General features: G+C 40.9%; 2 protein-coding genes across 2 annotated transcripts in view; both read left to right on the top strand.

Annotated features, from left to right (window-relative positions):
* Positions 1-23,415, top strand: part of LOC142932586 (uncharacterized) — a 136,391-nt gene that overhangs the window by 16,919 nt on the left and 96,057 nt on the right. The window contains exons 6-11 of the mRNA XM_076076505.1: positions 11,968-12,063; positions 15,855-15,933; positions 16,089-16,317; positions 16,480-18,274; positions 18,372-18,545; positions 18,935-19,108. Of these exons, the coding sequence (XP_075932620.1) occupies positions 11,968-12,063; positions 15,855-15,933; positions 16,089-16,317; positions 16,480-18,274; positions 18,372-18,545; positions 18,935-19,108 (2,547 nt within the window). The remainder of the gene's footprint in view (positions 1-11,967; positions 12,064-15,854; positions 15,934-16,088; positions 16,318-16,479; positions 18,275-18,371; positions 18,546-18,934; positions 19,109-23,415) is intronic.
* Positions 20,600-22,132, top strand: LOC142933103 (neoverrucotoxin subunit alpha-like). The gene is made up of 2 exons (XM_076077255.1): positions 20,600-20,617; positions 21,269-22,132. The coding sequence occupies exons 1-2, from the start codon at positions 20,600-20,602 to the stop codon at positions 21,908-21,910; spliced, it is 660 nt and encodes a 219-aa protein (XP_075933370.1). The 3' UTR covers positions 21,911-22,132.

Raw genomic sequence — 23,415 nt, 5'->3', positions numbered from 1 at the left:
ACCAATGCATTTTTTAACATTAGCACTGGTCGCCGAACGCATAAATACCTTCGTTTTTTCTCTCCGTGGAAACAGTAGAAAGCTGTGAGTGGACAACTGTACAATGGCACTGCCGTTCGCCGAAAAAAATCGTTGGTTTTTGGTCACGTTTTATGAAAAATGAGTAGAATAACGTCGCAGATTATCCGGTTCAAAGCTATCATCATTAATGCCTACTGCATCCTGTTTACTCCCGAGCTGTTTCCAGTATAAGAGCGGTCAATCCAGCTTGGGCGAGCGGTCAGACTTCTGGCGAACTGAAATGTATGCTCGGGGAGACGCAGCACTTCTTGCAACGTTACTCGCTCAAACTTCTGTCAATCAAGACCCGCTTCGAAGCCAGCATTCCTGAGACTCTGACGCGTCGAAGGCGGGCTCATTGACTGAAATCGACCGATGATAGGCTGAGCTACTGCCACATACACACACATGAACTGAGAAAATCCTATGGATGAGAGCCAGAGACAGGCTCTGAGACCACCCTGGCTCTCAAAATTATTCTAAACAGCTGTATTTGGATGTATTGAATAATATGAGTGATACAAAAAGTGAAATATATAGTTATATAGTATATAAAAGTACAATGTAAGAGCTGCAACAGCTGGTTCGAAAATGATGACCTCGCGTGACCTCTCTGTACTAAAGCCTCTTATTCTTCACTTTATCCCAGCCAACCTTTATTCAGCAACTACTGATCGGTTGTGCTATGATTTGGGAGAGTTTTTAGGGAGCCAGCTGCATTATTTCAAAAACATATCAATAAAAGTGTTTTTTTTTTCAGGCGAACCTGATTATTTTCAATTTGAGCTGTGTAATGTCTTCATGCACTATATTAACCAGCAACATATACACAATATTTACCCATCTGAATAAATCTCACAAGTGTTATCTGATTATAGCATCAAAGATTACTGAAATAGACCTTGTAGTTACAGAACTGTGGTCTCCTTAGTATGGGTATGCCATTTTCGAGCAGAGGCCTACAAATAGGGCTCGAGCTTAAGAGGTATACCTCATCACAACTCAATTTAAGTGTCACAGAAACGTTGGAGAGAAAAGTAGTCCCAAACCAGACACTTTTCTCTCTTTTATTATTCAAATAAAGAAAATGTGTCCACATTGTGATCCACTTTTCAGCTGCTCAGTATGATGTATTGAGTCACCGTATATTGTTACATCCCCAGTGAAATATGTTCCATATACTGTCGTTGTTGACTGTCACAACAGGCCGAACGTTGTAGGATAAACTGGATATCTTAGAGAAATAGAGCAAAGAGGAAATCCTGCTTAAGTCATTTATTGTATTAATGACATTTCAATCAGTCAACAAAGGTCACCTTCCCTTGTTTCCCTCATTATTTGGAGAAGATACGCTCCTTCAGGACGTCGTAGCAGACCTCCACCACCTGAGGGCGCAGCAGAACAAGACGTGTTAGGGAAGACAACTGTAGTCCTGACTCTCCTCTTTCTGATGTACATGTATATCTTTAAATTTGGTGATTATTTTTAAATTAGATGGCTGCATAATATCTGAGAGATTGGCATTATTTTTATGCAAAAAGAGAAAGAAAGATTTTAGGAGAAATCTACAGAAATAAATTACAAAAGTGCATTAAAATAAACACCTTTATGTGTATTTTGGATGCTTTTTTTTCAATTCAAAGAAAGAAAAGGGCTGCAGGGAGTCGCAAAACAATATCAATTATACAACATATTTACATTTACAAATGCATAATTGATTGATACATATAAAAATGTATTATTAATGATGTGTTTACATTTATAATTACAGTTGACGGACACATTCTGCTGATGGCATATTAGAAATTGAGAAACTCAAGACCCTTTATTAATGACTTACTAACATTTCAACAGACTGGATGACTTTTTTATAGTGAGAGAAACACAAGCATTTAGTTAGCCCTTCATAAAGGGTGACTTATCAAAACGTTACAGGTAAGTAAAGGTGTCTGCTGGCAAACTAAAATAAAAAGGATTAAAACATTTAATTAAAAGTGTGATGAGAAAATGTGATTCAAAGTTACACAAACTGATAGGATCTCTAATATCAATCTGTTTTATGTGAATTCCTGTGTACAAAACCAAGACTGATCTGATGACTGCAGACAATGATGGAATGTAATGAATAATCACCAAATCTCCTCTATAGCCCGAGCGAGCCCCATTTGGGGTTCGAGTACCGGTACCGAAGTTCCGAATGGACTTTTCATCAAGAAATATGAAAAATGGTCCAGACATGTAAAATATCGAAAAAAAAAAAAAAAAAAAAAAAGTCCGGGCAAAATCATCATGCAAGCCATTTTACACAATGATACACAGTATACACAAACTAATTCAATACACTAGAAGATTTATCACAATATCAGGATTTTTCTCCAAAAAATCCGCCAACTATGCAGCAGAAATTCATCTTTTATCACAAAGCCGGCAGCGAAAATGGCGGAAGGATACATGATTTCGCACGAGGGCTCAATACGGCGTCGACCCAGCGTGTCCAAATAGAACTCCGACAAAGCATTCAAAGGTCACAGGACAAACGCCAAGAACCCACACACTGCTCTCCTGAAAATAAATGTAAAATCTACATACCTTTTGGCGATTTTCGTCCGGAAAAAAACAGTTAATCCATTGAAAGTTGCTGCAGCGCTGTAGTGCATTTCCTGCTCTGTCTGCCTGCATTGAAATGAACGTGCTGTGACCTTTCATGAGAAAATGGGGCCATTTTTCGCCTGGACCAATCTATTTTTCGCATGGGGGTTGAGCCCACCTAATCAAGATTTACAAATAACACCCCTGACGGGTTTCAATGGACTATTCCAAACCTAACAACGTGTCATATGATTAAATCCGCCAATCACAGGCCTTACAAATCCCACATACACACTGAGTCAGAGCAGGTTTTTTTCTTGGATGAGACCTATGACATCTGGAAATAACTGAACATGGCTGAAAATGATTGCAAACTGCTTTATTACGATGTATTGAACACTCTTAGTGATAAAGCAAGTGAATATATAGTTAATATGTAGTTATATAATATATAAAATTAGAATAGAGCAGAGCAAAATCTGGTTCCAAAAATGAAAATTTGGCTTGAAATTCTGTACTCAGACCTCATTTATGCTGGCCTGCTAAGTAAAATTAGCTTGGACAGACCACAAACCTGTGCTGTGACTGTGGAGTATTTTTAGGCTTCAATCTGCATTATTTAAAAAAAAAAGTTCAATAAAAGTACTTTTTTTTCAGGCGAATCTGGAACTTTTCAATTTGAGCTGTGTGCCATCTTCATTCACTATTAACCAGTAACATATACACAATATTTACACATCTGAACAAGTCTCTCACAGGTTTTACCTGTATTATACCATCAAAATTATTAAAATAGACCTTGTAGTTTCAGATCTACAGTCTAAAAGGTATGGGTATGCAATTTTTGAGCAGAGGGCTAAAAATAGGGCTAGGGCTATGGAGGTTAAAAACAAAATATAAAAATAACTATTTAGATTCAGAACTTAACCAGACTTTGTAACATTTGAATCTTTCCTTTCATGAAGAATTTCCACTTCAGATATTATTCAAAATATGTCCAGTTACTCAGGTAAATAAAATTCCTACTTTCACTTAATGACTAATGCAGGCTTGATCATTTCAAACATAGATTCAAAGATCATATTTCCTACAAATACATGGCTAGACACTGAGACACTAATCCATCATACTGCTATACGTCAGTATGATCAACACTACCTTTAGTTCAGACTAGTGGGAGGAAGAAGAGCTCTCTTTGGTCGATAGAGTTCAGCATCACAGTCAGTCAGCGAATGGAAATACTTTTGAGACACTTGTAAAATGTGAACAGAAGGCCAGCTTTAATTTATCAGACATGCGGTTAATACACAGCTATGTTTTTGTGTCTCCCCTCATTTGTGGCGAGGAAGAAATCGTTCTTATTCTCAAGAAAGTGTCAAAAGACACAAACGTGGCAAACTGTTACAATTATTAAGGTCTGACATGTTTGTGGTAGTTTTAAAGACAATTATATACTGTTTGTTTTGTTGTCTGTTTGTTTTAGGTGGACGGATGAGAATGGGGCTAGGGACGCTGGTGTCAGTAGGAAGACTCATGTGGATATTCACAGCACCTCACCTTGGTTACTGGATTGCAGCACCTTTGTCAGACGATGCCGTCTACAGCGGTCTCGGTCTCTTTCTGGGCGAAGCTGCTGACCTGCAGTCAGCCAGAGCATGAGGCTCCCGGCTCTCCTCTAGAGATTCAGCTTTTTATATACAGTCTATGGTTTTAAGTTCGGTGTAACCCAAGCACTATTCTTCACTAGTACAAAATATGCCTTAAAGGTATTCAAAGTTTTATTTTGAAGGGAAATTTGGTGGACAGTGTTCAGATGACAAGAGAGAAAAAACATAGAAGTGAAAAATATGACAAAAATTTAACAAAATATAAATAAACTGTCATTTGTCATGATTTGTCATTTCTCAATGTTCATGAGAGGAGCTGCTGTCAAGCTGAATAGTTCAGCCCAGATGTGTTCATCACAGTAAACATGACTGCTGTGAGGCTGCTGTGTGGACCTGCTTTGATTTATTTAGCTGGTGATGAAAACAAACAGTTGTGTTGTTTAGGCCGATGGAGAGATGCAGTGGGAATTGGCACTTAGGTTACCAGGTTAGTGTGTGCATGAATTCATTGTCGGGACACTTGGGGACGGAACAAATCAGACTGTTATCAACAACACTCACATATGAAGTTTATAATAGGACTTGCCTCACCGTTTCCTCCCAAGGACGTCACAACATGCTGTAGACAGATCAGTCAAACTGACAGACAAATGAGCTGGAAGCCTCACTGTGTGTGTGTGTGTGTGTGTGTGTGTGTGTGTGTGTGTGTGTGTGTGTGTGTGTGTGTGTGTGTGTGTGTGTACAAGTATATTAAAGTGAAAAGGGGGGGGGGGGTTGTACAATGTCCCTGCTTCGTGCATGAGACGCAGGTCTCAGCGTGGCAGAGAGGAGGAGCTGTTGGACCACAGTGGAGTCAAGATGCGCTCGGTGCAGGTGAATCTGAGAAGGGCTCGTTTCATCATCATTTAAGGATTCAGTAGGGGTTCAAATATTTCAAATAAAGATAGAGAAACATTTTCAAGGTGCATCAGCCTGTCAAGTATGCCATCAATAAGCTATTTTTGTTGATATTTATATTATGTAGGAGTCAAATTTCTACATACCACTAACTATATAGAACCACTTTGTAGTTCAGCTTGTGGTTCACAGCTATAGGACTGCACCAGCGTGAAAAGTGAAACACAGGACGCACTTAGAGATGGAGGTGATCCCTCTCCGTGGACGGTTCCATCATTTTACACACGCGAAATGAACTTGGCATGTATGAAATATTATCTTTTTTTAGAATATATATACAGTGCCTTGCATAAGTATTCACCCCTCTTGGATGTTTCATCCTTTTGTTGCTTTTATACATGAAATCATGGTCAATATAATTTGGCTTTTTTGACAAGAATTTGCGAAAAAAAAACTCTTTAATATCAAAGTGAAAACAGATTTTTACAAAATAATGGCAATTAATTAAAAATATATAAGGTAAAGTAAAGATTGCATAAGTATTCACCCCCTTCAGGTCAGTATTTAGTAGATGCACCTTTGGCTGCAATCACAGCACTGAGTGTGTGTGTGGATGTGTCTCACTCAGGCTGGCACATCTGGACACTAAGATTTTTCTCTATTCTTCTTCAAAACAGCTCAAGCTCTGTCAGGTTGCTCAGGGATCGGGCGTGATCAGCTCTTTTCAAGTCCAGCCACAGATTCTGGATTGGATTGAGGTCTGGGCTTTGACTTCCACTCCAGAACATTCACCTTGTGGTCTTTGAACCATTCTGCGGAGCTTTTGCTGTATGCTTGGGGTCGTTGTCTTGCAGGAGAATAAATCTTCTCCCAAGTCGTAGTTCTCTTGCAGACTGAGTCAGATTATCCTCCAGGATTTGGTGATATTTTTCTGCATTCATGTTCCCCTCTACCTTTACAAGCCTTCCAGGGCCTGCTGCTGAGAAGCATTCCCAGAGCATGATGCTGCCACCACCATGCTTCACGGTGGAGATGGTGTGTTTGTGGTGATGTGCAGTGTTTGGTGTTCACCAAACATAGCGTCTAGTCTGATGGCCAAAAAGCTCAATTTTTGTCTCATCAGACCAAAGAACCTTCTTCCAATTGACATTGGTGTCTCCCACATGCCTTTGAGTGAACTCCAGGCGAGATTTCATGTGAGCTTTTTTTAACAGTGGCTTTCTCTTTGCCACTCTCCCATACAGCTTCGACTGGTGAAGAACCCCGGCAACAGTTGCTGTATGTACAGTCTCTCCCATCTGAGTCACTGAGGCTTTTAACTCCTTCAGAGTGGTCCTAGGTGTCTTGGTGTTCTCCCTCATCAGTTCTCTTCTTGTCACTCAGTGTGTGAGGACGGCCAGCTCTAGGAGATTTAAACAAGTCCCATACTCCTTCCATTTCTTAATGATGGACTGAACTGAACTCTGTGGGATGTCCAGTGAGTTGGAAATCTTTTTGTAGCCATCTCCTGACTTGTACTTTTCAATGATCTTTTCTCTGAGTAGCTTGGAGTGTTCTTTTGTCTTCATGTTGCAATTGTAGCAGGAATACTGATGAACGTGAGACTGGACCTCCCAGACACAGGTGTGTTTATACTACAATCACTTGACACACATCAACTGCACTCAGGTCATCTCCATTTCACTACGTGTGACACTGCTGGCATCAACTAGCTGGACTTCTGTTGAATTAGGTCAGTCACTTTAAAGGGGGTGAATATTTATGCAAACACTTATTTTAAACTATATATCTTTAATTAATTGACATTAGTTTGTAAAAATCTGTTTTCACTTTGACATGAAAGAAGCTTTTTATTGATCATGATTTCATGTATAAAAGCAACAAAATGGGAAAACATCCAAGGGGGTGAATACTTTTTATAGGCATTGTATATAATATGTGACTAGATGGATACTTCATGTATCCCCGGGGGAGATTGGTACAAACACATTTACAGCTCTGGAGGTGAATTCATGTCCTCTTTTAAAGTCAATCACAGTGTTGGAGTGTTGATGTTGTCAGTGATGAGGAGCTTTATGTTCTCAGGTTTGTTCCAGTGTGGAAGATGCTGTGGGTTAAACTTTAACACGTATCATATAAAGTCATATAAACATGATGCAGCTGATCTTTGAACTGAGTGCTGCAGGTTCAGACTGGTTTATTAAAGTGTTGGAGTGTGACAGCAGCCTGAAGACACTGAGGACTGATGAAGAAGAAGAAGAGGATTTAATCCTGATGGAGCTCATCGTCTCACGCACATCAACAGAAAACTCTTTTTCCACACAGACCTGGTCCAGACAGCAGAGAGCTGCAGAGTGTTGAAGTTCATGAGAAGAAACTGAGTAAGTGAACTTTAATTCATGACAGACGAGCTGCTCTTTGTTGGTTCATGTGTTGACCTCCTGTCTTTGATAATGAGTCCACAGCACAAAGCTGATCTGACAACAGATACTTGAAACTACAGCTGGCTGTCTTTAAAGTCTACATGCAGAAACAGATCCCATTTCCTGATGAGACACAAATCAAATGAGACTGAAGACTAATGATGAACCCGTCTGTCTGTCTTCATCAGGTGGCTGCAGCTTATCAGCAACATGAAAAGGTATCACACTCAACACTTCTCATTACATTTGATCCTGTTTTACCTTCAACATATTCATTCTTACTAACTTGATGTTGACTGTTTCTCTGCTCTTTCACTTGAACATTGACTCATAATAAACCTATAAATCTATAAAACAGATACAGTCGTTAGATTGAGTTCTGATACTGGACTAAAGTCTGGACTTTGATCCTTCAGGTATTTTATGAAGCTCATATTTCATGTTTATTGAGGCCTCTGTTGGTCAAAGTGCTCTCATAGATCAAATGACCAGTTCTACTCTGTTAATTAATCACTTCATAAGCTCAATGACAATGTATTATTATGTTGACCTTATCAGTCTATGAAGTGAGAACCAATGTACGCAGAGAGGTCTATAGACGAGTTCTAGAGGTCTAGGAACTATTGCAGAGGTCTGTTTCTCTGCTCTTTCACTTGAACATTGACTCATAATAATCCCATAAATCCATAAAACAGTTACAGTCGTTAGATTGAATTCTGATACTGGACTTCAGTTCAGACTTTGATACCTCACTGATTTTACAACCAATAACTAATAATTATTAGTTATTATAAGTTATTGATGTTGCTGTAGATACATTGAGGTTTATCATTTAGATTTCTATGTTATCTGAAGTCAGAGTTTTTCTTCACATTGAATCCGACAGAAATAAATAGGAGCATCTGTGAGTGTGAAGAGGATCAGCTGAGGGTTTCATGTCAGACTAATATGAACTGTGTGAAGAGTTTATATATTTGTATTCTATATTTACTGTAAATTACATCATGGGTCTGTTTTACTGTCTGAAGCAGCAGACTGAACATTTTAGATAAAGTTGTTGATTCAAAAGCTGACTGGAGCTCTTTAGACAAATTGTGAGATGATCTCAGGTTCAACATGACACATGTCCTGCTGTATCCATGACAACGATTGAAGTCCTTGTGTTAACCCTCTGGACCCAGCAGTGTGACGGTCTTATTAATAGAGAGCACTTGAACACATCACAGAGTGACAGGAGTCTGGGAGGGCTCAGTGTTCAGGTCCAGAGGGTGGAGCTTTATGTTTCTACATCAGCTGCTGAGCTCCCCCTGGTGGTCAGTGAGGTTTACACTCAGTCAACATACTTCACGTTCAGCTGGGATTCATTTAGACTCATTACTTTTTTAACGTTGTTTTACAGATGAACATCTCTTCCAATGTTATGAGTTGATCTTTCTCCAATTAAACTTTTTTTCTTTATTGCATCATTGTAAACTGAATATTTTTGGGTTTTGAACTGTTTCAAGACGTTATCTTGAGCTCTGAGAAATTATCATGGATAATAATTTGTACGTTAAACTGTTAATCTACAATAATATAATAGTTTGTTGTAGATGTGCATCTCTGTGTCTGGCATTAGCTTCTTGGTGCAGTGTGAACCTTGTTGATTAAACATCATCAGCTCAAATCCCAGCTGTGCTAGAAGATGCTACGTGTCACATAATTATAGCTTCTTTATTCATAATCTTCAGATTCCCAGCACTCACACACATTCTTCAGGATTTCAAATAAAACGTTGCTGTATTGATCCTTTTCTTATTGATAGCTGCTAGTTTTTCCAACAGCTGCTGAGAATGAAGACTAAAAATTGAATTACCTTCCCTGCTGCTCTTCCTCTGTGTGCCAGGATCCATCAGAGAACAGAGTCCCCTGGACCTGAACCTGAACCCAGCTGTGTGTCCCCTGAGACCAACCAGTCACACAAACATGGCATCGATTTTAAAGGACGAAATGTCTCTGCTGCAGAGTAAGTACAAATTAAATGTAAAATGTACCTAATAGCTGTATAACTGGTCTTCTACTGCTGCTGATATACTCTGCAAAGAAAAGTGAGCAGGTCATGATACTGCTATTTGTTCTGCTTTCTGAAAAGTAACGAGAAGTAGAAAAACCAGAACTACATCAGTCATCAGTCACTTCCTTGATAAAACATGAAGTGGTTTATTACCTAATATGTCTCCAAACTACAACCAGGACAGTGTGTTTGAGTTTAGACAATCAATGAGGGACAGCGTTTATTACAGTCCACTGTGATTTACAATCAGAGCAGTCAAACTGAACAAGAACTTCAGGTAGATGTCATGAAAAAATGAAGGTACATTCTTCTCAAATAAACAACTGAAAGTGTGTTAGAAAGCTACATTTTTATATTTTAACGAAATGAGATGTACGTCAGGTATGTGAAGGTGTTGTGTGACAGATGGCTCTCAGATCGTGGTGGAAGATGTTCAGTGACTCTGCTGTCCTGACTTCAGTACTTCATTCCACAACTGTGGGACCAGAACAGAAAAGAGTGATGATCGAGATGAGAGACCACAGGGTCCTCTGAGGGACAGGGCGGACAAACGTCCAGAGGTAGAGGAGGATTGTAGGGTTTGACCATGGCTCGTAAGTAGGAAGGACCAGTTCCCTTCACTTCCCTGTAGACCAGCACCAGAGTCTGGAGCTGCTGTGAGCTGAGGCTGGGAGCCAGTTTAAAGAAGCTGTGTAGGAGAACATGGATGTTTGTTTATCAGACAGGAGTGGACCAAACCACATACATGAGTGATGTGACAGTTCAACAGTCTTAAGTCTTAAGACATCTGACAAACAACACACTGGTTCAAAAAAATCTGCACGAAATGCAACAAGTATCCCATGTTAAATAAACATAAGCAAGACATGTTTCAAAAAAGGCTCACGATGTTACAGAAATGTGTGATGACTGCATCAATTTGTGGTTATTCCTGGGCAGATAACAGAAGTTATCGGTTTGAGAGAACCGTTCATTCAGTATCGTTCAGCCATCGTAGCGACCAGGCCGCCTCCACAACAGTCCATGGTGTCTTTGTTCAAGACAATGATTCCCGCTCACTCATTGGTTGTCCCGCTTCCTATGTTTTGAGCGACTGCTCCACCGTATCAGCGAGTGGGATGGGAATCTGGCATCAGGATGCCAGCGCCCCCAGTGTTCCACTCCCAGCAATCACATCAGCCAGCCTTAGCAGGGGAACTTGGACCAAGTGCCAAGCTCGGACTCGCCTTCTGACACATCACTCTTGGAATCTTTCTCACTTGAACTACGTCTCTGGCTCAACGTTCTCACTAACTGGAACTGGATCACCTTTTCTAAGATGATCAACCCACTTACCCACATGAATATGGTCCATACAGTGAAGCCGCACCTTCTATTGGTTTTTGGGGGGTTTTCATGACGGAAGATGGATCAAAGCAGAACGGCTCCAGGAGCTTTCGAGTGAATACCAAGTTGTTTCCTCTTTGCTCTATGAAATCTATCCCATAGTAGCAGCAGCCATTCTATGGGGCCATGAATGGTCCAGCAAGTCCATCCTTCTTACACTAAAAACCTTGCAGTCATTTACTTAATCAACAAAGGACGCTGCTACGCCCCACCCATCATGCTGTTCATGCGCTGTCTAATCTGGCACTCTATTACACACCAATATGTTCTCCACACAGTCCTCACGTCCAGGTCACTCCATCACTTTCTTGTTTAATGTTCCAGAAGTTCAGGAGCTGTTGCAGACACACATCCACCATTGGTTCCTCCATTTTCAACTCTTTCGTTCAACTTGTAATTCCCGCCCTAATTCCGTTGATCATTGAGTCCCAGAACTTCATCATGGATCACCTGGATCTCCCTCAACCCTACTGGTCAGCTTGGAAGAGTATCCACTACTTCCACCACATGACCAGTACATCATCAGCCCGAAATTTATAACTTCACTTCTCAAAGCTCTTCTACGCATCCCAGAACCCTCAAAACAAACATGAGACTTTGGTCCTCCTAAGCGTATCTCCACTACATTCACTCAGTTCTTGAAGATCTCAACTCCGCTCAATCTAGTTTCCAGTATCTGGGTATTTTTGCAGCTTCGTTGTGCCGGGGTGCTACAGCGGATTCCCGATCAAAACTTCCCCACAATGTATTTGACAGAGCAGATGAGCTACAAACAGTTCAAGCCTGGCAGATAAATCATGTTTTCTTTAAAATGCTTCTATATCGGTTCCTCAAATTTCCTAAAACCACTCTGTGTGGGGAACATGACAGCCAGACCAAAGCTCAGAGGTGATATGACCATCTCTAACTGTCCATGGCCCATGACTCAAAGTCTTTGATTCACTAACTCTGAACCTGAACCTGAACCCAGCTGTGTGTCCATGAAGAGTGACCGGTCTATGCATCAACCTATAGTCTTCAAAGATGGACGGCATACTGTTGATCAAAGGTGAGGATTTCAAACTAATGATGAAAACAATGTGATGAAGATGTCAGAAGGTCACTCAGGTAAAACTCTTTTCCACTACATGGTTGCTCTTTTCATCCTGATTGGACAGCATTTCTCTTCAACCATCATGGTCACCTCACTGCATCATTTCTTGTCTTTGCTGCACTGAATACAGCTTCAACATCAACATTGAAACATTTCTACATGAAACATTGATTTCATACTAAATGTCTCCTAAAACTACCAGGATACAAATACACTTATTACAGTAGGTTTATTAAATCACTGATATTCAGTAAATCTCAGTGTTTCTATCAGTTCACAGCAGCAGAGAGAAATGTTTCCTGTACCCAGCTGTGTGTCCATGAAGAGTGATCGGTCTACAGGTCATCTGATTGACTTCAAAGATGGACGCCATTCTTATGACCCAGAGTAAGTTCTTAAAACCAATGAAACCAATGATGAACTGTTCTGATTCTCAGTTCTGAAACACAGAATTGGTCTTGCATTGTTTACAGTGTTGTTTTCATGATGATCAATCATGACATAACTCAATATATTTAACTAACCGGTCTGTATGTGTTTGTGTGTAAGTCATTAACTGTAAACAGTTTCTGGTGCAAACACAATGTGAGCTAATTCCTCCACAGAGTCGACCAGGAGAGGTCATATTTTCAGATAGCTGCAGATTTCTGGAGACAGAGGAATGGGACTAGCTGCAAATGTCTTTAGAAAAGCTTCAGTGCTCTGGGGACTAGCTGAAGTTGTCTGGGAAATAGCTCCAGAGTTTTGGTTTCGAGGTATGAGGAGTAGTTTCAGAAGACTAATTACCAGGTTCAGAGGTCTGGGGACTAGCTGCAGGGGTTTGGGGACTACATTCAGAGGCCTGGGAACAAGTTATCAAGGTATGCAGACTTGTGGCAGTTCAATCAGGAGAGACAAGTTAGATGAAGAAAAGATCATTGTTTTTTATTAACCAATGATATGTGATGATAAAGTCTTGACAGAGTCTTTGGCGCTTGGACTCTACAGGGAGATTTGTAATTGAGGGGCGTCTGCCCTTAGCAGCAGCAAGATAAATCCCCCAAAAGGAAAAAAATAAACCACAGCCTAATATTTCCTCCAAAAGAATGTTGACTTACCAAGCGGGAATGAAACGGGTCACAAATGATCGATGAAGATTGCATAAGCTGCTAAGAGATGAGGCATAACAAGGAGCATGACAGAAATTTGACGTTTAGAGATTAGAATCAGCGATTTACCACAAATGAGTAAACGTGAACAAAAACGTTGCAATGACTAGGTCAGCACTGACCAGAGCATTTGCGAGATCAACTTTTTTGATCTTAGCCAGCAATGGCCTGAGGACAGCAATGCCCTGATTGCAATGTAGGCTCTAGTCAGCAATGGCTAATGGCCAGCAGTGACCTGAATAGCAACAGTTTGAGCTTAGACTAGTGTACTGGAATGACAGGCATTACATTTTATACATTTTGCCAAGCAGTAAGTCTCCATTACCTGCACTTTAAATGAATCACACATCACTCATAAGACATTGAATGGATTTAACCAAAACAAGTCAGCAGTGACCTGAGAATTAGTAATGCGATGGATCTGATACCACTTCGATATACGATGTCCATGACGTCACTTATTAGAATACAATGATTGTGAGCAATTACAGAAGTAATGGAAATGTAGCAGATAGCCTATGACTAAATTATGAGAATACAAGAATATGAACCACTTGTAAAAATAGAATGAATAGGTTTCTACTTACCAGATACGACGATATAACACCACTTACCTGATATGACACCACATATCAGAACACAATTGATATGGGTATTTAGTAGAATATGATAAAAATGCAACAATTGCAGAGTAAACATAATTAGACAGCAGCAAGATGATAGGATAATGATCCAATTGTTTCAATGTAATATTGGATAGAGACCAGCTGATCTAAACAGCTGATATCATGATTGACAGCCCCGAACAGTGACAGCAAGGAAATAATGAGTGAGAAAGAAACTTTTAGCCTAAGCATACAAGAGTATAGTCTTCCTGACTGAACTTACACTAGAGCTTCATATGTTTGGCACTACCTGCAAGGGTTCTGGTGGTAGAGTGCAGTTCGATGAAGAGTCAGTGGTTTAAAAGAGTTGCCTGTTGGATGTTTGTACTTATATGTCCCAGCCTTTGTTGATAACTAGGCTGTTGCTTTGCAGATGACTCCAGGAATACCCTCATTAAAGCAAAAGCCCCAGATTGCTAATCGCAATTGCAATCAGGGAACATAGTGCGTGGCTCATATGGGGTGGCAGGTCGACAGTATTAAGTCTTAGCCTGGCATTGGTATAAAATTACAAAACTCCATGTACCACATCAGATTGTGGAGATCAGCGCCTTTAAGCATGCTCGTGCATCACACATATCTACCAGTCAGGCTCCCCGGCTCCAAGTCAAACTGCTACAAGATGTGACTCGAATAGTTTTAGTTATTGTGTGTCATTGTAATGACAACAAGTCACCATAAAGAAGCTGTGTCTTCTTCATCATTAAAGACATGTTTCAATGGCAACAACATGACTTTCACTGTCCAATAAAAACAGTGAAAGCAGAAAGAGAAATTGAGTATATTCAGTAAATCTCAGTGTTTCTATCAGTTCACAGCAGCAGAGAGAAAAGTTTCCTGTACCCAGCTGTGTGTCCATGAAGAGTGATCGGTCTACAGGTCATCTGATTGACTTCAAAGATGGACGCCATTCTTATGACCCAGAGTAAGTTCTTAAAACCAATGAAACCAATGATGAACTGTTCTGATTCTCAGTTATGAAACACAGAATTGGTCTTGCATTGTTTACAGTGTTGTTTTCATGATGATCAATCATGACATAACTCAATATATTTAACTAACCGGTCTGTATGTGTTTGTGTGTAAGTCATTAACTGTAAACAGTTTCTGGTGCAAACACAATGTGAGCTAATTCCTCCACAGAGTCGACCAGGAGAGGTCATATTTTCAGATAGCTGCAGATTTCTGGAGACAGAGGAATGGGACTAGCTGCAAATGTCTTTAGAAAAGCTTCACTGCTCTGGGGACTAGCTGAAGTTGTCTGGGAAATAGCTCCAGAGTTTTGGTTTCGAGGTATGAGAAGTAGTTTCAGAAGACTAATTACCAGGTTCAGAGGTCTGGGGACTAGCTGCAGGGGTTTGGGGACTACATTCAGAGGCCTGGGAACAAGTTATCAAGGTATGCAGACTTGTGGCAGTTCAATCAGGAGAGACAAGTTAGATGAAGAAAAGATAATTGTTTTTTATTAACCGATGATATGTGATGATAAAGTCTTGACAGAGTCTTTGGCGCTTGGACTCTACAGGGAGATTTGTAATCGAGGGGCGTCTGCCCTTAGCAGCAGCAATATACTGGTTTAGTGTCATTCTTTCATACTGGGAGCTGCCCAGTACAAACTCTGACACTGAGACTGGAGCAGCTGCAGGTTCTGGGTGCCTTGCTCCAGGGCACTTCAGCAGTGTACAGTGAGGGAGGGAGAACTACATGGAGGGCTTGGTGAGAGCTGTTGGGACTAAACCAAACTGACTGGTGAAGAAAACAGTGAGCTGAAAGACTGAGCTGTTGATTCTCAGTGGGATCAGCAGGACTAGTAAACTTTTACCACTACAGGGACTCATCTGATCCACATCCAGATATCACTTCATGGACCTTACCTTATCTCTCTGTGTGGACAGACACAATGTGAGATGATCCTTTCATGATTTCTCCACAGAGAGGACCAGGAGAGCTCAGAAGTTCCCAGAGGTCAGTCTGCCAAGCAGCATCAGACAAATCTGGACTCCATATTTATGGTCTGTACATGTACAACTACTTTTACATCTATTCTGTTCACAATCATCTCCATGCTGCACTTTGTAGACCAGTGGATTGTCAGTCTATCCAACATGGATCTGATGTTTGGTTCCATGGTTTTAGTTTGTGTCATTCATAGAATATTCTGTTCCAGCTGCTGGAGGAGAACATCGTCACTTTTGTGAAGAACGAGCTGAAGAAGATCCAGAAGGTTGTGAGTTCAGATTACCCAGAATGCTTAGAGAGTCAAAGGGAGGATGAGGAGGTGTTGGACGGTGAGGATGAAGAGCAGAGGAGGAGCAGCAGAGAGGCATTTGTGAAGATCACACTGCACTTCCTGAGGAGAATGAAGCAGGAGGAGCTGGCTGACTGTCTGCAGAGCAGTAAGAGGATTTCTCTAAAGATTTAACATGCTGGATAAATGGGACGTTTACTAATGTCTCAAGAGATGGACTAAAATATATTCATAGACTCATTTTTGAGGAAATGACATGTTGAAATCTATTCTCTGACTCATTGATCTTCTTTGTTGTGTGTTCATTTAGGACTTCTTGCTGCAGTTTGTCAGCGTGAACTCAAATCTAACCTGAAGAAGAAGTTCCAGTGTATGTTTGAGGGGATTGCTAAAGCAGGAAACCCAACCCTTCTGAATCAGATCTACACAGAGCTCTACATCACAGAGGGAGGGACTGCAGAGGTCAATGATGAACATGAGGTCAGACAGATTGAAACAGCATCCAGGAAATCGCACAGAGCAGAAACAACCATCAGACAAGAAGACATCTTTAAAGCCTCACCTGGAAGAGAGGAACCAATCAGAACAGTGATGACAAAGGGAGTGGCTGGCATTGGGAAAACAGTCTTAACACAGAAGTTCGCTCTGGACTGGGCTGAAGACAAAGCCAACCAGGACATACAGTTCACATTTCCATTCACTTTCAGAGAGCTGAATGTGCTGAAAGAGAAAAAGTACAGCTTGGTGGAACTTGTTCATCACTTCTTCAGTGAAACCAAAGAAGCAGGAATCTGCAGGTTTGAAGAGTTCCTGGTTCTGTTCATCTTTGACGGTCTGGATGAGTGTCGACTTCCTCTGGACTTCCACAACAATGAGATCCTGACTGATGTTACAGAGTCCACCTCAGTGGATGTACTGCTGACAAACCTCATCAGGGGGAAACTGCTTCCCTTTGCTCGCCTCTGGATAACCACACGACCTGCAGCAGCCAATCAGATCCCTCCTGAGTGTGTTGGAATAGTGACAGAGGTCAGAGGGTTCACTGACCCACAGAAGGAGGAGTACTTCAGGAAGAGATTCAAAGATGAGGAGCAGGCCAGCAGGATCATCTCCCACATCAAGACCTCACGAAGCCTCCACATTATGTGCCACATCCCAGTCTTCTGCTGGATCACTGCTACAGTTCTGGAGGATGTTTTGAAGACCAGAGAAGGAGGAGAGCTGCCCAAGACCCTGACTGAGATGTACATCCACTTCCTGGTGGTTCAGTCCAAACTGAAGAAGGTCAAGTATGATGGAGGAGCTGAGACAGATCCACACTGGAGTCCAGAGAGCAGGAAGATGACTGAGTCTCTGGGAAAACTGGCTTTTGATCAGCTGCAGAAAGGCAACCTGATCTTCTATGAATCCGACCTGACAGAGTGTGGCATCGATATCAGAGCAGCCTCAGTGTACTCAGGAGTGTTCACACAGATTTTTAGAGAGGAGAGAGGACTGTACCAGGACAAGGTGTTCTGCTTCGTCCATCTGAGTGTTCAGGAGTTTCTGGCTGCTCTTCACGTCCATCTGACCTTCATCAACTCTGGTGTCAATCTGCTGTCAGAACAAACAACCTCCTGGTGGTCTGAAGTGTTCAGTGGCAAATCAACACGTCTCTACCAGAGTGCTGTTGACAAGGCCTTACAGAGTCCAAATGGACACCTGGACTTGTTCCTCCGCTTCCTCCTGGGTCTTTCACTGCAGACCAATCAGACTCTCCTACAAGGTCTGCTGACACAAACAGGAAGTAGCTCACAGACCAATCAGAGAACAGTCCAGTACATCAACAAGAAGATCAGTGAGAATGTGTCTCCAGAGAAAAGCATCAATCTGTTCCACTGTCTGAATGAACTGAATGATGGTTCTCTAGTGGAGGAGATTCAACAGTCCCTGAGTTCAGGACGTCTCTCCACAGATAAACTGTCTCCTGCTCAGTGGTCAGCTCTGGTCTTCATCTTACTGTCATCAGGAAAATATCTGGACGTGTTTGACCTGGAGAAATACTCTGCTTCAGAGGAGGCTCTTCTGAGGCTGCTGCCAGTGGTCGAAGCCTCCAACAAAGCTCTGTAAGTACAGAGAGAGTTAGATTCATATATCATAACTTAAATATGCTGCTATCTTTTCTACTTCTTGCTCATTTTTTCTTCATCATTGTCTCTTCAGACTGAGTGGCTGTAACCTCTCAGAGAGAAGCTGTGAAGCTCTGTCCTCAGTTCTCAGCTCCCCGTCCTCTAGTCTGAGAGAGCTGGACCTGAGTAACAACGACCTGCAGGATTCAGGAGTGAAGTTGCTCTTTGCTGGACTGGATAGTCCACACTGTGAACTGGAAACTCTCAGGTAGTTTGATTGTTGTTTATTTCTTCTTTAGAACGTAACCGACATGAAATCAGAATATGAACTTGAATTTCTCTTTTTCTCTTTTTCTCTTTCTCTCTCTCTCTCTCAAATGAGTCTTGAAGGCGACAGAAAAGCCTAACTTTGTATTTAACACAAATGAAAAACATTAAATATCTAACCCTCATCCTGATATTGATAGTACTACAGTAGAGAACAATTTACTGAATCTTTTATCGTGTTTAGAGTAGAACAGTAAGAATTTTATCCACTTTCACTGAACAAATTAGCTTTGTTCTTTCTGATTGTACTTTAGTCCAGACTCATTATCAAAGAGGATTTCTTTTTAACACAAATGTTATTTTTCTTCTTGTTGATTGTTGTCTCTTCAGATTGAGTGACTGTCACCTCTCAGAGAGAAGCTGTGAAGATCTTTCCTCAGTTCTCAGCTCTCAGTCCTCTAGTCTGAGAGAGCTGGACCTGAGTAACAACGACCTGCAGGATTCAGGAGTGAAGTTGCTGTCTGCTGGACTGAAGAGTCCACACTGGACACTGGGAACTCTCAGGTCAGATCAAGTTATTTTGTCTTCAATGATTTAAATGTCTCTAAACTATCAGCTCCATGCAGTGTAAACAGCCTCTCTCTTTCTGAATCTTCGAATTTGTTCATCAGCATTTCAGATTTCATGAACCCCTTTTTCACCAGGAAATTAACCAGAACTATGGAACCAGAGGAACTAATCTCAGAGACTAAACTAGGGTCCACAAGTAATTTTTGTGAATTGCTGTTTGTGTTTCCACTCTATTGTAAGAACCTTGGAGAATAGAAAAATGTGATCCATAGTGGATTAAATAACAATGGTGGTGTTTGAAACCGTTTACATTCACAATAAAAAGAGAAAGAAAGAGAGAGACAGTTCTCTTTCTCTCTCTTTCTTTCGTGTCAAACAATAGTTGGATGTTTTGATGCTCGTCATCTGCCACCAGTGTGTGTTGCCTGATGTGGTTGATTTTTGATGTCGATGCTCAGCTTCATAGACACAAAAAAAATCGAGACATAAGAAACCAAAACAAACATAAATCATCACCCTCCATATTGACCCTGCAATAACAATTAAATATTAATTGCGGCTAACTATACAGACAGTCAAACTCAGCAACAAACCATGTTATTTTTTTTTTTATCTGAGAAAACAGCACAGTTGTAGATCATCATCGTCCATATTATACCTGTCACAACAATTAAATAATATTAAATATTGTGGACTTTTCCCTTCACCAGCTCACTTGGATCCCACGTTGCAAAATCTATTCGTATGGTTTCGGCATAGTCCTCTCCAATAAAATACATAACAGGGTTCCAAACAGAGAAGAACCCATTTATGTCTCCTTGGAGAACATGTGTGAGCCTCTCCAATGGGAGTAGTTGTAGAACATCATAAAGCCAACTTGAAACAGATGGTTGTGCGCCGTCTAGCCAATACTGTAAGATTAATAACCGTGCACAGAATGATAGAAGACTAAGAATTCTCTTATAGCTGTTCAATACTGGTGAGGCAGCGTCTAGGCCTAGGATGCATTGTACAGGATTGAGCGCAATAGGACACTGTGTTATGGAGGATATTTGGTGACCAATTTTAACCCAAAATGTATGAATTTCTGGACAGAGCCACATTAAATGCACATAGGTGCCTACATGCTGCTGACACCTTCCACATACATCTGTGTGGGGCTGAGTGAGCTCTCTCCATTACCTGCTGTAATTCTCCATTGAGTCCGCCTTCTGTTTCAGCTCACTGTTTTCTTTTTCAATGTGACTGATGCAGGTTTTTAAGTCCTCAATGTCGTCTTCGTTGCAGCTGACTCTTTGTTGTACTGCAGTGATTTGGTGTTTACCTCTTATATTATATATATATATACTGTATATAAAAGATCATAATTAATATCACCACCGTATTAATGGTTTCAGTAGAAGCATCAAGCCGTGATATTAAGTCTGGTTTACACTGGCTGATTGCGTCCATGAGCGACTGAAGGGAGACTTGACTTTGGTTTAGATGTCAGAGATTTCACAGGTAATCAGCTACTTGTTCACTAGTTTAAAGGTCGTACATCCGTTGGTTTGAACTTGTAGAGGTTCTATTAACAAACTGACTCCGCCCATGCAGTGCAACTCACGCACGTGTGACCACGACCCAGAACCGTCACAACTACTTTATAAGCTGATAATATGTCAGATGTTGTGTTTACAGCTTGTTTTCACTGAACCACAAGTGGATAAAGAAATCAATTGATGCAGGTTTAAACATTTGATTTACTGACTGACTGGAAGAGGAAACTGAGTGTGAAATGGATGATTGTCAATATAATACTGATAATAATATATCATGAATAAGTGAACATAATGAGCTGTCGTCATCGGCCAATCAGAAGAAGCTCCAGTGAAGTAAAAGAGTATGAGCTGATTAATAATAAGTGCTCCATGTGAACATGAATAACAAAGCTCTGTGTATGAGAGCGATGTAATGTCCATGTTTCATGCTGCTCTGACCCTCCTCCTCCTTTCAGGGTGGAGCCTGCTGGAGTCCGATGGTTCAGACCAGGTCTGAGGAAGTGTAAGTGTGCTTTGACTTTGATTCATGAAAACAAAGCATCTTCAAACTGTGACATCACTCATTCACATCTCTGATGTCATCATCAAACAGATGATAGATTAATAACTGCAGCTGTATTGTGTCTTGTTCTCTCCATCAGATTCCTGTGAACTCACACTCGACACAAACACAGTGAACAGAGAACTCAAACTGTCTGACAACAACAGGAAGGTGACACGTGTGAAGGAGGATCAGTCATATCCTGATCATCCAGACAGGTTTGATGTCTGGCCTCAGCTGCTGTGTAGAACTGGTCTGACTGGTCGCTGTTACTGGGAGGTCGAGTGGAGAGAAAGAGTTTCTGTATCAGTGAGTTACAGAGGAATCAGAAGGAGAGGAGACAGTGAAGACTGTTTGTTTGGAGGGAATGATCAGTCCTGGAGTCTGGAGTGCTCTGATGGTGGTTACTCTGTCTATCACAATAAGGCAAGAACATACATCACCACCTCCTCCTCCTCCTCCTCCTCCTCCTCCTCCTCCTCTGGTAGAGTAGCAGTGTATGTGGACTGTCCTGCTGGCTCTCTGTCCTTCTACAGAGTCTCCTCTGACACACTGATCCACCTCCACACCTTCAACACCACATTCACTGAACCTCTTTATCCTGGCTTTGGGTTCTTGTTCTGGTTCAGGTCTGGTTCCTCAGTGTCTCTGTGTTCTCTGTTGGAGGGAGAGTCTCCTCCTGCTAGAGAAACCTTCTCTCTGCTGACCAGATAGTTCAGTGTGTACAGGATCACACACAGCTGGTGTGAGTTAGGAGAATGTGATTAGGAGTTTATCCTCAGGGTGGTGTTTGTAGTGTTCTCTCTCCAGTATGCTAGAGGTTGATGAAACAATACTCTGAACAGAGTGATGTAACTTCAACAACCTTACTCTGATTCTTGAAGGTCGTACATCTTATGTGTCCAAACAGAACATCATGTATTGCTTGGATTCCCCGGAGAGAGCAAGTCTCACTATATTACAGCCCTCTCTGATCTCTAAATGAACATAGATGTGTTATTAGCAATGCTATATATGAACTGAAATAAAATATTCTCCTTATTTTAAACTGAAAGTGTCCATGAGTCTTTTCTTCTTCTACTAACAATGTGCTACTTTGCAGTGATATTTGATCAACAATCTCTTGATTTCTCCAGAAGTCACAAAGTACCTGCTGAACATGGTGCATCCAGATAAATGTTCTTCTCTTGGTGATGAAGACCTTCATCATAATATTAAAGTAATCATTAGACTTTTTTTATATATATACACACACACACACACACACACACACACACACATAAAATAAAATAAAATATTCCATCAGAAAAACATTGCAGCCAACAATCACCTTTTTGGAATTCATTAAATGAGCGAGTGTGTGTATATGTGTGTGAGTGTGTGTGCATATGTATGTGTGTAGGTGTATATGTGAATAATAAAATGTAGTAAATAAAAGTTGTGTCTGATGAACTTTAACTGAGCTCTGTGACTTTCCAACAATACGTGTTAATAACAGTGACTCTAACATGATAAAGGTGATTGTTTGTTTACTATATGATCAGTATTTAGTACATTGTGTGTAGAATGATGGATTTGGGACACAGACTGTGGTGTTGTTCATCCAGCAGGGGGCGTCCTCTCCCTGCACATCAAGTCTCAGAGTCCTGAACAACTGAACAAGTTTGGACTAAAGATTCAAACAAATTATAATCTTTAATTAAATTAAACAAGGAAATAAACTGACGCATTCAGTCGTTAGATTTAATTAGATTTGAATCTTAAAGAAATAAATAAACTGTGACTGAGTGTGTGTTGGAGGTTATATACACATGTAGTATACATGTGTGTGACATTTTCTTTATTAAAATCACCATTTCTTCATCCTTCTGCTCCCCGTGTCTCTGTGTTTGGGTCCATCTCCTGCTACCTTTTTGCCTTAACTTGACAGAAGGAACCAACCGAAAATATGGACTCAGCAGATGGATGGTTTAAAGAGGAGCTCTATAACCTGAGTTATTCCCTCTTTTGTTTTCATGGAGCGTGGAGGAGATCTGTGTTGAGATTGGTGAGCAGGAAGACATCAGCAATGTTATGAATGGCAGTGGTGGGCCGTCAGGGCCTAAACAGAATCACAAAGTTATAGCTATTTTATTATTTAATCATTTTTCATAAATACACTACATGTATTCTAATTATTTTTCCCATTATCTTATTTTCTCATTGCACAGCTACTGTCC

This window comes from Anarhichas minor, unplaced genomic scaffold (genome assembly GCF_050575085.1).
Source record: "Anarhichas minor isolate MPS153535 unplaced genomic scaffold, ASM5057508v1 ptg000058l, whole genome shotgun sequence".
NCBI lineage: Eukaryota > Metazoa > Chordata > Actinopteri > Perciformes > Anarhichadidae > Anarhichas > Anarhichas minor.
This window is presented reverse-complemented; position numbering and strand designations above follow the sequence as displayed.